This window comes from Arvicanthis niloticus, chromosome 4 (assembly GCF_011762505.2).
Source record: "Arvicanthis niloticus isolate mArvNil1 chromosome 4, mArvNil1.pat.X, whole genome shotgun sequence".
In the NCBI taxonomy this organism is placed as follows: Eukaryota; Metazoa; Chordata; class Mammalia; order Rodentia; family Muridae; genus Arvicanthis; species Arvicanthis niloticus.
The window spans coordinates 87,673,667-87,690,414 of NC_047661.1; the positions used below are offsets into that span (position 1 = coordinate 87,673,667).

General features: G+C 44.5%; 1 protein-coding gene and 1 non-coding gene across 2 annotated transcripts; both read right to left on the reverse strand.

Annotated features, from left to right (window-relative positions):
- Nucleotides 1–564: 564 nt before the first annotated feature.
- LOC117708062 (small Cajal body-specific RNA 2) lies at nucleotides 565–982 on the reverse strand. The gene has a single exon (XR_004606776.1).
- A 1,807-nt stretch (nucleotides 983–2,789) lies between these two features.
- Nucleotides 2,790–8,498, reverse strand: Tmem167b (transmembrane protein 167B). Its single transcript, XM_034500857.2, has 3 exons — nucleotides 8,340–8,498; nucleotides 6,527–6,658; nucleotides 2,790–5,370 (listed from the first exon to the last, which is right to left on the reverse strand). Exons 1-3 carry the CDS (start codon nucleotides 8,347–8,349, stop codon nucleotides 5,288–5,290), a joined length of 225 nt encoding a protein of 74 aa, XP_034356748.1. The 5' UTR covers nucleotides 8,350–8,498; the 3' UTR covers nucleotides 2,790–5,287.
- Nucleotides 8,499–16,748: the final 8,250 nt, after the last annotated feature.

Below are 16,748 nucleotides of genomic sequence, written 5' to 3' on the forward strand. Positions count from 1 at the left end.
AGGAAAAGACATCACGCTAACCTTAAGCCTTCACAAGCAACCACCTATAAACACGACCCACACACTTGCAAAAGTCTTTCCTTTTAGCTCAATGTGTTAATAAAGTGGCTGTAATCGCAGCCCGGGAGGTAGAGGCAGGTATTCAAGGTTATCCTTAGTTACTAGTCAAGTTCCCTTGCCTGAGATAGAAAGAGACCTCGCCTTAAGACAAAATAATACATCCACTCTTAAAGCCTTAAGCTCATTCTAATTCTATATATGGAGCATGTCCCTGCCTCTTGTAGTTTGTAAATGTATGCTCTCCAACGGACACATTCCTCAACAGTCTGTACAGGGCATGGTACCTTACAGCCCTAGGTGAAACTTGTTAGTAGAAAGAGATCAAACAAGCACAGACACAGACACACACACTCGGTGGGAAGAACTGCAGCGGGAACAAAGCCTCCACCTACAAGCGGCGGCGTGCCGTCTGCTCTGGGCTCTCACCCAGAGCCTCTGCGCTCCAGCAGCACACGAGGCTACAGATCGCAGCCAGGATTCGGCGGCGGGGTCCTGGGGCCGGGCTCAGATCAGAATCGCCTCGGTAATCAGTGGCTGGGACAGACCCGGCCTCGTCTATCTGATCAATTCATCACTTCTGAGCGCCGGGCCCGCAGGACCGACCCCGGAACCCCGGGAACCGCGGCGCCGCCACCGCCCAGAGGGCCTCGCTGCACAGCGCCCCACCGAGGGGGCTTCGCAGGAGGGCTGCTTTTCATTTCGGGACGGCCCGGCGGGGCGGGGGTCACGACCCGATCAAATAAGATCAAGGTGTAGGCGGGGGGAGGGGCGTGGGGGGACACACACACTCGCCTTCCACGCCCCAGACGCGCGCACACACACTCGCACATCCGTACTCGCACTCGGCCCACATGCACCATACACGCCGCACAATTACCACACAGCACAGTCCACAACCACAGCCGCGCTCCCTCTCGCGAGGAAGTGGCCGTTGCACCCTCTTTTAAACCCTCGGTCTTGTCTCAAAGGATCCTGGGAGGAACCACAGAGTAGTCAGGCGGCCCCCACACACCTTGTTTAGCCAGAGCATTCATTCTCTTCTGCCACCTTGTGGCTGGGAGGTCCCAGCACACAGGCTGATTTCCATAAATAGACTTGGGTTTTGTTGTGTTTTGTTTGAAAGTCTAAGTTGTCCAACCTAGTATCCCACTCAAGATCCGCTTCAGCCTGCGGGTGCTGCGATTACAAGTAGGCAGAAAGCCTAGCTTCCTTATTATGTATTAGTTTTTTTTGTTTTTTGTTTTGTTTTGTTTTGGTTTTTCGAGACAGGGTTTCTCTGTATAGCCCTGGCTGTCCTGGAACTCACTATGTAGACCAGGCTGGCCTCGAACTCAGAAATCCGCCTGCCTCTGCCTCCCAAGTGCTGGGATTAAAGGCGTGCGCCACCACTGCCCGGCTGTATTAGTTTTATATAAAGTGTAAATGTTTATATTCTCATGTAGTTTTTCCCTGATTTGACCTTTGCTTTGCCCTATATTAAAAGATATCCAATTTGTTGCTATGAAATGACCCAGTCTCAGACTTATATGTGTTGACTTATTTACCATGGACTTATCAACCCTAGGTTATTACTAACAAGAGCATCAAAGGAACACTCTTACAAATGTGCCTTCTCCCTGACGATAAATATCATTTATCATGTGTATTTATTTATTGGTAGAGTCTGAGGAGTGTGTCATGGTGCACACATGAAGGTCGAACTTACAAAAGTCGGTTTTCTCTTTCCACCATGTGAGTCTTGGAATCAAATGCGGTCTGGCGGCTTGGGTTAACAGGCGCCTTTACCCACTAACCACTTTGTAGCACAGTATCATTTAATCAAAGGATTTTTGAGTACTTAGAGACAGGGTATCTGTAAAATGGGGACCGCATATCTCTAGCCTCACTTACAGAGCCTCCTGGTTGCCCAGAACTTGATGCTGAAAGTCATACTGTTGAGCCTTCACTTACATTCACTCCATTAAAATATATTGGATTTTTTGCCAGGCTTGATGGTGCATTCCTTTAACCCTAGCACTTGAAAAGCAGAGGCAGGTTTAAACTCTTGAGTTCCAAGTGTACATAGTATAAATTCCAGGCCAGACAAGGCCACATAGTCAGACCCAAATTTAAAAAAACAAAACAAAAAACAAAACCTAATTTTCAAATTCCATGAGTGAAATAACAATTAGGTAGGTGTGCCTCTCACCATAGAAACCATATTAATACTCCATGACCACCTGTCCCTTTTCTGTAAGGGATGAGGGGTGGCAAAGTAAAAAAAAAAAAAAAAAAAAAAAAAAAAAAAATTGGTAGAAAATGATTTCTGAAGCTGTAATGTGTATGTTTGCCAGTCCTAATTGGCTGTTCAATAAACAAATACTGAGGAGAGAACGCACCGTATGCACCAGATTCCCATTGGTTCAGATGCTCCCTAAGGGATTAGGTGGTTAACCTGATAACGTCAGAATGAAGAACTTTACCAATAATGCCAAATGACACTTCTTCTCTGTTTTGTTTTGCTTTTTTGAGACAGGGTTTCACTGACTGTCCCGGAACTATCTGTAGACTAGGGTGGCCTCCAAGTGCTGGGATTAAAGGCGGGTGCTGCCATGGCTGCAACACTTGTCTTTTAACAGTAGTCATGGGCCTGCTGGCCAAGTGTCCTCCAGCTCACTCCAGTGAGTCAGCATGTTACAGCATGGGGAGAGCATCGGAGAGTTCAATAAACACACATAACGAAGCAGGCAAAAACCACAGGGAAAAAGTTTATTTTCACGGATTTGTGGCAACAATGGTGAATAAAAAAGGAGCTGATTCAACTATAGAAAAGGAGCCGACTTCCTCTAACCCTGGTACACAGGGTTGACGGTGATGCCAGCTTGAATCTGAAGTCATAATATTGCTACCCTCAGACCTCCATCCCTGAAGGACCTCCCCTACAACAATTTATCATTTTCTTTGCCAAAATTGAAACACATCATCCTAAATAATAAGTACATCAGGTTTCTATTTACCTGATTACATAAAGTCAAAAAATGAAATAAGCCATTTGCTTCTTCCCGTACTTTTTGATACATTCTGATAAGAAAACGTCTCAAAATATAACAACTCAAAACATTTGGGCCAAGAAGACCCATGAAGGAAGCTGAAGACGGAAAGCTGTTTAGGAAGTGAAGCTGTCCTCGAGACCACAGTCGGAGAAGCCAGCCCTATTTGAAAACAAGTCATTAAATACAAAGTAACTAGTGGTGTGCCTCCTTCCCAAGGGACACCCAGTTGGTCAACAGGTCCCAAACTCCCACCCACAAGATCTCTCCAGACCCATTAAGTTTTTATCTCTCCTGAGGAAGGATCCTAGGAAGTACCAGAAAACAGCAATCACTGCAATTTGCCTGTGGACCGATTCCTAGAGGCTGACACATGCAGTAGCGTGTACTTGGTGACGTTCTAAACTGCTGCAGACCCTCACAGCACTCAACTGCATCAGGGCCTGGGCTTACAGGCAGCATTTGCTCCGGTGCAGTATGCAGACAAGGAGAGTTTAACTTCTGAGGGTGAGCCCTGCACTTGTCCTGTCAAGCTTTATGACCCACAGTTCAATTGAGTATGTGTGTACTCGTGTGTATTGTAATATCAGACCTACTTTTTTCTTCCACTGTTGTAGACTTCACATTTGCCAGCTGATTCTTTTGCAGGCATAAGGAGGGAGGGGAGAAACCTTCCCTTCAAATGCTGAGTCATCTGACACGGCCTGCTCAGGAGTCCTCACACTCCACAGAAAAGCCCTCAACACTCCCTCGCAGAGCTTCACTTTTCTTTCTTTGGAAACACACTCATTTTCTTAATGGATTCTACAAGCTGACCAAATGTTAGCATCGGTGGCTTTTCTCCTTTCAGTTTCTCATGGTCTTCAGAGAGTGAAGTACTGCAGTATAAACAACGCTAAGAGCTGGCAGAGACACAACTAAAAACTGCTGGAACCCAGATTGAAGAACAAGCTTGTATCTTTTATAACATGACGAAACTTCCATCTACATACATTTTCATTGCAATAAACTCTAATACTAGATGACCTTACTAGTATATGGATATACTAATTTACTTATCTCTTCTTCCAGAACCTCAAATATATTAATCAATTATTTGTTCAATAGTCCCCTCCCCCAGCATTCGTATTTAACACTGAGTGACAGTATTTATAGCACTAGGTAACTTAGAAAGTGTTTAAAAGCCTTAGGAAACATCGAGAGTTGGTTCACTTTCTCTGTCAGTCGGTTGACTGATGTCTCCTCTGGGGACACCGGTAAGCAGAAGTCTGCTGCCTTGGCTCAGTCACTGCTTCTTACTGATAACCCTGGATTTCACATGCACTCAAGTTCTCTTAGGAAAACCCTCAAGCTGCCAGCACGCCGCAATCTGTTCTCTCTGCAGTGAGAACCACCCTCTCTTAAGTTCCCAGATGCACAGAAAGAACACATTTCAAAAGCCAAACAATTGTTCTGCCTTTCCTAACTGCTAGTTCTCCTCCAGCCACACTCTCTCTGCAGTCCACCAGGTCTAAGTTAGCCAATGAAAAAAAAATGAAGCCTTAAAAGTTATCTCCTGGCACATGCCTTTAATTCAGGAGGCAGAGGCAGGCAGCTCTCTGTGAGTGTGAGGTTAGCCTGCTCTACATAGAGTTCCATGACAGCCAAGGCTATGCAGAGTGCCTCTCTTTAAAAAAAAAAAAAAAAAAAAAAAAAAATTCTCCCCTTCTGGGAAGTCTGAACAAAGCCTATATCATCCCCCCAATGAGTCTCAGTTTTCAAAGATTCTGATGAGGGACTAAAGAGCAAAATAGATGATCAATTGTAGGTTGTTTTATCAGTGTTGGGGAATGACCCCAAGACCTTGTCAATGCTAATCAAATGCTTTACCACTGAGCTAGCACCCAGCCTAGGTTTTTAAGCAGGAGACACATAATCATATCAATGGGGGTGTAATTTATCTGGACATACAGACTTGCTGCTGAGGGCCGATTAACGAAGAGATTAAAAAAAAAAAGTTTGGATTTCTGGAATCCCTTGAAGCAAAAATAATGTTTGTGACCATGAGTGTTCCCCACATATGGCAGGCAGATGCTTCAGTGTCATCTTTGAGACACTGATGGTTTTAGCTCAACTCTCCTATACTGGGTCCAGGTTTCCGACAAGTTCTTCATCTTTATCCCCTTGGTTGGCAGTTGATGAGCTGGATGGTTTGGAACTCATTTGATAAACAGGACGTAAAAGGCCATTACGATGCAGGCAATTGCAACAGCAGCATGCAGCCGGGTTCCAATCACAGCAGCTAGAGGATAAACAGAAAGAGGCGTCATACCAGGCTCTCCACAAAAGCCTTGCTTTTGAACCACGTTCTGAATCTCTAAAGAGAACCAAGGGTTTCAAGGGTCTGGAAATGTTCTTAAATGATACCCTCATGCTCTGGGCTCTACATGAATTGGCCTTGGCCCCTTTTTAGTTTTTGAGATAGAATCACACTGTGTAGCCTTGGCTGGCCTCCAATTTGTAGCTAGAACAAGAATGTCCTTGAACTCAGAAATCTGCCTGTTTGTCTGCCTCTGCCTCTTCAGTGCTGGGATTAAAGGTGTGTGCTGCCATTCTTGTGTCCTCCCCAACCTTTTCAAAGACAAAGGCTCACTATGCAATAGGATTCTATGGATGTGTCACCATGCCTGCTCTTATTTTACCCCATTTAAAAAATTATTTATAGCTGGGCGGTGGTGGCGCACGCCTTTAATCCCAGCACTTGGGAGGCAGAGGCAGGCGGATTTCTGAGTTCGAGGCCAGCCTGGTCTACAGAGTGAGTTCCAGGACAGCCAGGGCTACACAGAGAAACCCTGTCTCGAAAAACCAAAAAAAAAAAAAAAAAAAAAAAAAAAAAGATTTAACTTGTAAAATACCTCCACCTCACCTGACAAGACCAAATATTACTACATTGGACAAGAACATGCTCACTTCTTGGCCTCCCAAGTAGCGGGAACTACAAGTGTGTACCACAGCTGGCACTGTATCAGTCTTTTATTTAATCCTAGAACACCAAAATTACACAAAGTAAAACAAACAAGTATGCCTTAAGTAACAGCTAATTTAAAATTTACCTCTTCCCTCGACTTTAACTATCTTATTAGCAGACCCTAGGCAAAGCACTTACCACACAATTGTACGGACCTGAGTCAGCATCCCAGAAGCCACATAAAATATGGCTAGAGTAATACAAATCTGTACTCGCAGTACTTCTAGGCTAAGTAGGCATGTGGCTAGAAGCTCACAGCCCAGCTACCCAGGTGTGCATAGCAGCAACCATACACCCACAACACATCATGCACACACTCATATAGTAAAGATGAGTCCAAATATAGCCCCAGCCCTACGCCTTCTATTTTACAGAACCACACTGCTCAGAAATAGCTATGTTCTCTCTCTGTATTCAGATAAGACCTTACCTTTGTAAAATACACCCCAAACTCCCTTCTTCTCTGAAAGCAGCCAGGTTTTGAGACGAGGTACTTTCTTGAAGTAGGCACAGGTGCAAACAAAGAGCAAACCAAACACCAGAATCCCATCCAAGGAGTACACTGTCGCACAAAGAAGGAGAGAGAGTCTTTGATGCTGTTCTAGCCCAGGGAGGTGATCCTTCCCAGACTTCGGTGCTGAGATCACCTCAAAGGCAGTGCCAACAGTGAGCAGGAAGGGTCCAACAACCTTGGCACTGTTTCCTCATCTTGCTTGTAAAAAGCCCCTTTACCACTCCACTCCCCTGCCCTCACTACAAACTAGAAAACATGAGTGTATTTGTGCCGAGCTCTTGGGAGTAACCGATGCTAGTACTAGGCTTTCGAGTCTTAGAGTCTGAGCATAAAGGTTTACATCTGTTCTTGATATAAATCACTCATCTGGTGCAGGAAAGCCCAGATTACAAAGGGAAACCATGTCCTATTTTTGTTTCCAGACAGGGCTCTGCTGTGTAGGCAGGGCTGGCCTTAAACTTGCGGTCTGCCTGCCTCCTTCTATTCAACACTGAGATTAGAGGCATGCCAAATGCATCCTGCAAAGTCCACTCTCAAAAGCAACAAAACAAAAATATATTTGATGCTTAGATAACACAGATAGCTCTTGCTTCTGCTTCTTATGTGTGCTATTCAGTTAAGCAAAATGAATTACATAAAGGCAGACTTTATTCCGTAATCACTGTGCTGGAATATTTTATTTCCTAGTTTACACTATGTCTTCCTCTGGGTGATGTTTCTTCTTTAACTTTGCGCACTGTGGTAAAACTGACTTACCCAGAAAGCTTCATATAGATATTATATACAACCAGGGTCTTTGCCAGTTTCTGCCAGTTCTGGACCACACTATCTCCTTCCAGTGACACTATTTCACAGCTAGTTCCAGTGTATCAGTCAACACACAGACAGTTTTCATGGACGCCTTTATGTGTTACTGTTTTGCTCCTATAAATTCTTATAGACAGTGCCAAAATTCACAAGGAAATGACATTTCAGTCTTCAGTGTCGAGTCTATGGAAGTCTATCAGAAATACTTTCCTGCGCCTCTCCAATCATAGTGGCTAAAAAGGCTTTCTTATTTCCTGTCCTGTAAGACTGACTATAAAGGTCTTAATTCATCCTCTAGAACCTGAAAATCATGACTATAAACTTGTTTGAGGCAACCTGGAAAAATTATAAGTGCTCCATCATTAATAAAAGGCAGCTTCTAAATCCACCCTTTGCGATATTAGCCAGAAGCTCCAGATGGAAGCCACCCAGCTAGGACTTTAGAGTCAAACAAGTGAAGGGTTTTTTTGTCGTTTAAATCAAAAAAACAAAACAAACAACAACAACAAAAAAAAAAAACTTTGGGGATTGTCTACATACACTTCCCCATCAAACTGTGGGATTTGATATCATTTCTAGGTCCTCTCAACCAGACCTTAGGGAACTAGATAATAGCTTCTGTTCCCTGGGGACTAACAGCCTAATTCTATAGTGACCGACCTCCCCAGTGGCCAGAACTTCTAGGAAAGAAAAGAGTAAAGGGTGATAACGGAAAAGTCAGGTGTGGGTACTAGGGTAGCTTGATGGGCTTGAGAAAAGAGAAACTGCATGGAGCATCCCAGACAGGAGTTAGGGGCTCCCCAAGGTCCAGGGGGGCCGGGCTGGGAGGGGGCGGGGGAACGGCCACGTCAGTCTAGCCCCGCCCGCCACGTTTGGTCCGGGTCCTCTACCGTCACCCTCCGCTCCGAGCCCCAGTTCTCACCGTTCGTCATGGCGATAGTGCCCGGCCGGGGTGAGGGGTCCGGGTTCAGCTGTAGCGGCTGCAAAGGCGGGGAAACCTGGCTCCCACTTGACACTTCCCGATCCGGGCAGTGGTGACGGAAACGAGCCGTAGTACGCAAGCGCGAGGGCCGAGAGCGAAAGGCCGAACTCAGTCAGACGTAATTAGCCGATCGTCGAGCCAAGGCCCCACCCTACCTGCGTAGCGTCTGCGTCCCTACGTAGTGTGAGGAGAGCGTGGTGGGCGAGGCTTCCTTTGTGGTCATGGCAACCGAATGTCTGCCTGCTTGACCCTGTCTAACTAGACGTATGGGACCGAGACAGTGTGTTTGAAAAATAAAGGCTGTAGAGTTTGCGCTGCGGGTGTTGCTCTGCGGGTGTTGCTCTGTCTCTCTCTCTCTCTGTCTCTCTCTCTGTCTCTCTCTCTGTCTCTCTCTCTCTCTCTCTCTCTCTCTCTCTCTCTCTCTCTCTCTCTCTCTCTCTCTCTCTCTCTCTCTCTGTGTGTGTGTGCGTGCGCGCGTGCAGCAGCCCGCTTTCAATGGAGGGAGAGTAACTATGTTTTTTCTCTGTCACGCAGTGTGCCAAAACACGTCGTTCCCCGCCTTATCTTATTGAGAACAGAACGTTAAGGTTCAAGTGATTCATGACCAAGAAACAAAAGAAAACCATTCTGTTTCCTCCAACTTATTTAGATGACAACTGGTAATGAAATTAGGTACCAGGCTGTACTGCGAAGGAATTGCACATAAAGTGACACACATGTGAACACTACAGCAGGGTCACTTTATCTCACCACACCAAGCTGAAAACGTCACCACTGCCAGTATAGTTCTTGGGGACACGGTTTGTTTGTTTTGTCTTGTTTTTCTTCCATGTTCTGCAGTAGTACTATGTCCTGTAATACCTGAAACCCAATGAGAGTTGAGTGCGGAGGTATTGAGCAATACCACAGTAGTTGCTCAGGCTTTTGGGACAGTCCTTGTTAGGTGGCTTCTTCTGGCGGAAATCTAGCCAAGCTGAGTCTGACTTTTGTAAACGAAATAAGAAACTTTATAACAAAAGCCACATATTTCAGATCCTAAGGCTTTCGGTTGTCAGAAGCATTCAGACGACTTCCTGTTCGTTAGAATGGCTTTTTCTTTTCCTTAAACTAACAGGATAGTTTCCTTTATCTCCTGAGCTGGCCTCACCTCTTTAGAAATCTGCCTTACCATGGCTTCTTTGTTCTGACTAGATGATGACAGTCTAATGATGGGGTAGGGGTGCAGGGGACAGAGCTTTAGATTCTGCTTTGTAAGCTGGGACCTTTAATTATAGACAGTAGGGTCTGCTTTACTGGAGTCTGGCTGAAAGTGCTGCACTCAGTCATGAGAGTGGTTGTCAAAAACCTAAGAATTCCATACATTCCTGCTACAGTGCCATCTGCTGGCTGTGATCTGCCTGGTTACCTGGAACAAAACTGTCAGGTTTGGAATGGACAAAGTTGAGAGGAGGAAACCACCAGCAGCAACAAAAGTTACAACAATGTTTGATGTAGGAAAGAGTCCTTGAGAAAATATACTCAAATTAAGAAATTACAGCATCAGCTGGGCAGTGGTGGCGCACACTTGGGAGGCAGAAGCAGGTGGATTTCTGAGTTCGAGGCCAGCCTGGTATACAGAGTGAGTTCCAGGACAGCCAGGGCTACACAGAAAAACCCTGTCTCAAACAAACAAACAAACAAACAAACAAAGAAATTACAGCATCAAAAACCCAAAAGATATATAGAAAGAAACTAACATAATCACTAATACAATCACTTGGATTAGATATGTGTGGGTATACACACAGAACATTCCACAAAGCAATCCAGGACTGTAGAGATGGCTTAGTGGCTGATAGCATTTGCTTCTCTTGCTAAGACCTTTGTTAGGTTTCCAGCACCCAAGTGATGGCTCACAACTGTGTTCCGCGCGCCTCTCGAGTCCCCTTCGCCCGCGAAAAAGGGCACGAGAGACAGTATTCGGGTAGTTACTACAAACGAGGCTTTACTCTGTATCAGCAAACGTGGAAGACACGGAAGAGCCAAACACAGGAAGAGGCACCGCTTAAATACACCCTAGAGTGACGTATTCACTTCTGATTGGTTGTTTGCTCACCACCCAATATTACGCCTCGGGATTGGCCAGTGACTTTGGCGGGCTTTCTGCCTTTGCAGCTGTGCAGTTAATTGTTTACTAGTGGAGGGACACGATGTCCGCGCCATCTTGGAATGGCGGATACTGACTGCAGCTCCCAACACAACTGTATGTTCCTCTAGTTCCAGGAGATCCTGTTTTAGAAATAATATGCCTTCCTACTGAAAAATTGCTCCTCAAAGTTAGAGATGAAGGCAAAGATCTGGCTGACTGTGGTTAACGCCTAAGTTAGAGTCAGCCTTGACAGGATTGTACTAACTGGTAGTTTGAATATGCTTGGCCCAGACAGTGGCACTATTAGGAGGTGTGACCTTGTTGGAGTACAGCCGTTTTGGAGGAAGTGTGTTACTGCAGGGGTGGGCTTTTAGACCCTCTCTCCTGGATGCAGTCAGATCAAGATGCAGAACTCTTGAGCTCCTCCAGTGCCATGCCTGCCTGGACACTGCCATGCTCCCACCTTGATGACAATGGACTGAACCTTTGAACCTGTAAGCCAGTCCCAATTAAATGTCCTTTATAAGAGTTGCCTTGGTCATGGTGTCTCTTGACAGCAATGAAAACTATAAGTCACTAACTCATATACACTTTGGCTTATGCATTCCACAAACACTGTCATCCTGGGTCCCAGCCCCAAATTACACTTCAATCAATTTAAATAGAAACAAGAGACTGCGAGTCTGGCCACTTGGGCTCATAAAAGATTAGCAAAGCAAAAATATTACCTATTGCCAGGATTATTTTAAGTATACCAGTGTTTTTCTTTTTTGAATAGTTGTTGCTCAGGGTTATCTTGTCTACCTTGCAGAATTATGTCTTTCTTGTTAAGAACACACGGACCCTACTTACAGACCAGGAGGACTTAGTGGTGGTTGTGACCATGAGATACCCCCTTGAGCAACCCCTTTAGAGGTATGTCTAATGGCAGATATGACCTAATAGGACCTGGTCATTCCTGATAAGTAAACATTTACATCCTAACATCCAAAATTTCATTTATCTAAAAGGTTGACTAAAGCTGGCTAGCATGCTACGTACCTTTAAGTGTTTTGGAGGCAGTGCTCCACTAGCTAAAGTCTACTTGTGTGAAGAATCTATGACTAAGTCCTCTATAACATCAATTTTATTACTTTGAGTTTCTTCTACATCAACCCCACACTGCTGTTCTGGACTCCGTGGGCACACAAGCAAGCTCATGGTACACACACATACAAGCAGTCAAACCCCTCACCCATACATAAAAATCAATTAAAACAGGCTGAGCTGGGGGAGTGTCAAGTTGGAGGTCAACTTGGGTGGGTGGGTAGGTGAGTAAAAGAGAGAGAGAGAGAGAGAGAGAGAGAGAGAGAAAGAGAGAAAGAGAGAAAGAGAGAAAGAGAGATTCAGATCAGCCTTTGCCATGTAGTGAGACTTCATTTCAATAAAACAAGGGCCAGAGATGTGGCTCAGTGGTAGAGCCTAAGGCCTAATGTGTTCAGTCCCCAGCAGTATCAAAGAAAGAAGGCATTCCTCCCATTCTCAGAAGTTATTTCTCTCTCTCTCTCTCTCTCTCTCTCTCTCTCTCTCTCTCTCTCTCTCTCTCTCTCTGGTTTTTCAAGACAGGGTTTCTCTGTATAGCCCTGGCTGTCCTGGAACTCACTCTGTAGACCAGGCTGGCCTCAAACTCAGAAATCCGCCTGCCTCTGCCTCCCAAGTGCTGGGATCAAAGGCGTGCACCACCACCGCCCGGCTCTCATTTTTTCTTAATGCATATGTAAACAAACCCATTTTTCTCATTATTAACTCCATTGGTGACCCATTCTGCTCCACAGCTTAAAAATATCACTTTCCTTTTTATTTATTTATTCTGTCTCCCTCTCCTCTCCTCTTCCTCCTCCTCCTCCTCCTCCTCCTCCTCCTCCTCCTCCTCTTCTTCTTCTTCTTCTTCTTCTTCTTCTTCTTCTTCTTCTTCTTCTTCTTCTTCTTCTTCCTCTCTCTCTCTCTCTCTCTCTCTCTCTCTCTCTCTCTCTCTCTCTCTCTCTCTGTGTTCATGTAGAAATCAGAAGACAGATTGAGGAAGTGAGTTTTCTCCTTCTACCATGTGGGGCCTAGGGACCAAACTCAGGTTGTCAGGCTGAGCAGCCTCCTTCCCCCCTGAGCCATCTTACTAGCCTCAAGTATCACTTTGATAGAAAATTCATAATTTGATATCCTATTTAGCAAGAAAGATTTATATATTCTAAAAAATATGTTCAATAAAAACATTTTGGGGCAGTGCTACCCTTGAGTTTCCTGGAGGCCTTGTCTCTTGCCAGAGATGGGCGTCAATCCAGGAGTTAAGGTGCCAGGAGCTCAGTGGGTCGGTGGCTTCAGGTTCTTCTCCTTTGAATTTGACAAATGAAGTTCATAGCCCACAGAGAGTGATTTGTAAAGTTTTATTAGAGGAAGCTTAAGAGAAAGAAGGCAGAACTCCTGGACAACAGGACCAGACACCAGGAAGTGGGGTACCTACCAACAAGCTGCTAGCCTGGAGGATTTTAATCATGGCCGAAACTAAAGTGTGGGTAACTGAGATGTTGGGGAGGGGTCACTCCAGTTGGCCCACCCATGGCTTCATTCAGGTCTTCAAGCATAGTCTACAAAATGGGAGATTCATTTAAAAGGAGAGCTATAATGTGGAAACCCTATCTCCCTTCTGACATGGTCTCAGACAATGATGGAACTGCCAATAGGTCCTTGGAAAAAACTACTTGCTCTGGGTGACTGTTGTGGTCTGAATGAGAATAACACCCATAGGCTCCTGTATTTGAATGCTTAGTCATCATCAAGGGGTGGCACTGTTTGAGAAGGATTAGGAGGTATGGCTTCGTTGGAAGAAGTATGTCATTGGGGGTGGGCTTTGAGGCTTAAAAAGGTGCCCTAACCCCAGGCACAGTCTCTCTCTCAGCCTATGGATCAGGGTATAACTCTTAGTTACTTCTCTTGCACTATGCCTGTCTGCCATTATGCTCCCTGCCACCATGCTTCCCATATGACAAGGATAAACAAAGAGTCTGAAACTGTAAGCAAAGCCCTGATTACATGCTTTTCCTTTATAAGAGTTGCTATGGTCATGTCTCTTCATAGCAATAGAATAATGTCTTGCATGGGGTCTTACCCTAAAAATACCTAACTAGTTTTTATCTCTTTGCCAACTGGACATGGTGGCTCATGTCTGTAGTCCCAGTACTTGGGAGATGATGCAATCTTTGTGAATTCGGTACTAGTTTGGTCTACACAGCCAGGGCTGTGTAGATCCTGACTCAACAACAACAACAACAACAACAACAACAACAACAACATTGTGTGTGTGTGTGTGTACATGCACACATAAGTATATATATATATATATGTGTATATGTGTATATATGTATATATGCATATATGATGTATATATATGATGTATATATGATGTATATATGTATATATGATGTATATATGATGTATATATGTATATATGTATATATGTATGTCAGTCCCAAATTCCCCAAACTCCAAAAGGCAATCCAAATATCTAGAGATGAGCTCCATCTGGACTATAAGAGGATTTCTAGTCACATGGTAAAAGCCAGCACTCCTCCTCAGAAACTTGTGAAGCCTGCTACTGTTTATCAATGGGAGTCATTTCCTAACAATCAAAGCACATAAAGGCCTCCAAGCTCCTTCAGTATTAAAGTACCTGTTACATATTTCAAAGTCCATTCTAACATCCTAGTTCTTCTCACCACCTCCCCTTCTCTAAACTTCCTCTAGCTCACGATCTTCCCTCTTGACAGCTACTCATCCTTCTTGAGATGCAGCATTTTTCACTATTCTCCTCTTAGGTTCTTGCTCCTGCTATCTCAAGATGCTTTCTCTACTTTCTCCCACATGCCTTGCCCTGGCTATGTCCAGTCTGCTCACCATGTTCAGACTACTAATTTCTCTCTCTGCTCTGGACTCTTCCAGATGCCTCTGGCTGCTCTCTCTCTCATATCTACACTAAAACCTTTCCATACCAGGAAGCAGTCATGTTGTCAGTTTATACATATAGATCGATTTCTCCTGTATAAATATTGCATTAAGGAGCTGGAGAGATGGCCCAGTGGTTAAGAGCACTGGCTGCTCTTCCAGAGGTCCTGAGTTCAATTCCCAGCAACCACATGGTAGCTCACAACCATCTGTAATAAGATCCAATTCCCTCTTCTGGTGTGTCTGAAGAGAGTGACAGTGTACTCACATACATAATATAAATAAATAAATCTTTAAAAAAATATTGCATTAAAGTGGTAGATCCTTTCTAGGGTTATTTGATTAAGTGAACTACTATTTATAACAACTGTTGACAGCAAGCATTACTCCATCAAGACTTGCTAGCACTGTTGATGTTCATTTGCTTAAAAAGTATTTACCAGCCAGGCGGTGGTGGCGCACGCCTTTAATCCCAGCACTTGGGAGGCAGAGGCAGGTGGATCTCTGTGAATTTGAGGCCAGCCTGGTCTATAAAGTGACAGGAGGAAACCCTGTCTCAAAATCAATCAAACAATCAAAGTATTTACCAGTATCTATGACATGCTGAACACTTGCTAGATTTTGCAGGCAAAGATAAGTCCCTGCCCCCAAGAGAACAAAACACACTGGGTAAGACAGAAGAATAAACAAATTTAAGAATATACATTATATATGTGACATTATTTTTGATTCTGTAGAATATCTACAGACTATTTTTAAATAAGAACATTAAGTGAGAGTCTGAAAGTAGGTACATAGATGAGAGCCTATGGGTAGCTGGGGTCCAGGTAAGTCTATGGAGCTTCAAAGCTCCCTTCTGTTTGGTATCACATTGCTTCAAGTTCTGTGCTCTCCACGCATATCCATCTTTAGTGATTTTGTCTCAAGCATTGTGCTTCTGTCTTGCTGGAACACCCGGATAGCCTCAGTGCCATCCATCCTGAACAGACATGTTTCTCATCAGGCTAATACCTGGGTCATTGACTCTTAGAGCACGAATTCAAGGAATAAATAGAGCCCCGCTGGACTGGGGCATCTCAATTCATACTCCGTCAGTTCATTTCAGCTGACACTGGAGAGCTGCCAGTTCTTGCCAAATGCCTGTCAAGTCCAGAACAGTAGCCTGTTTGTTAGAATCACTGTGGTCATTGTGGTAAATGCCAATCAGTCTTTGAGACCATGACCAGAGCATTCTGGTTTAACCTAAGAATAAGTTCGGTCCTGAAGGCACAGCTTGCAACAATAGCTTCATTTGAATGAAAACTATTTGAAAAGGGACGTCAAACAGGCATTCATGGATGCTACACACATTTGTTTCCAGACGTCTAAGTGTAAGGAATGAGCTAACCTTAGGGAGTCAAGAGATAAATGAGAAACAGACTGTTCTTAGTAAGTTTAAGGTTTAGGGAAACCGCATATAGGTATGCCACATACAGAAACAAGCAGAAAATGAGGCAAAAAGTGGGAGTTGTCAAAAATGAAAACCAAGTGCCACCGGAGGGTGAAGGAGACACTGCCTTCAGTCAGAGAAGGCTTTATGAAAGAACAGACTATTCACTGGGCCTGAAAAGCATGCAGCATCTCAATAGGAAGAAAGGCATTCCAGTGGGAAAGATGCTGTGATCAAAGGCTGGAGAGGGAAAGCTCAAGTCCAGTCTAGAGCACACTGCACTTCTTTCTTTACTAGCTCACTCCACGCATCCCTCAGGTCTTAGCTGAATCTCTGCCTGCTCCAAGGAGGCTTCCTCTGACATCAGGTCTCCTACCCCAACAGATGCTTAGAAAGTGTATGCCACCAAATTCGTTAGCCAGTTACACTGTAATGTTCACTTGCATTATTGGTCATTTCATAGATGCTGAAGATATTTGGCAGTTGCTTGTCAATTATTTGTTGCGGGGTGGGGGGGGGGAGCTGGGAGATGGTTCAGTGAGTGGATAAAGGCACTTGCTGCCAAGGTTGACAGCCTGAGTTCAATCCCTGGGATCCACATGGTGGGAGGAGGGACCCAATTCCTGCCAATTGTCCACTGGTATTTACATAGCACCATGGTACACATGTACAGATGCACACAACAAACTGCAAATGAACAAACAAGTAAGTGTAAAACACTTGAAAATGTGTTACATGAATAGCCGAGTGTGGCCATGTAGAACTAGAATGTCAGAATTTGTGAAGAAGAGTGTTTTGTGATGCACTTTTCCTGGGGAAA

Coding starts and splice junctions, on each gene's coding strand:
- Tmem167b (XM_034500857.2), bottom strand. Junction 5,371..6,526: donor TTGGGGTGTATTTTACAAAG/GTAAGGTCTTAT, acceptor TTTATCCTCTAG/CTGCTGTGATTGGAACCCGG.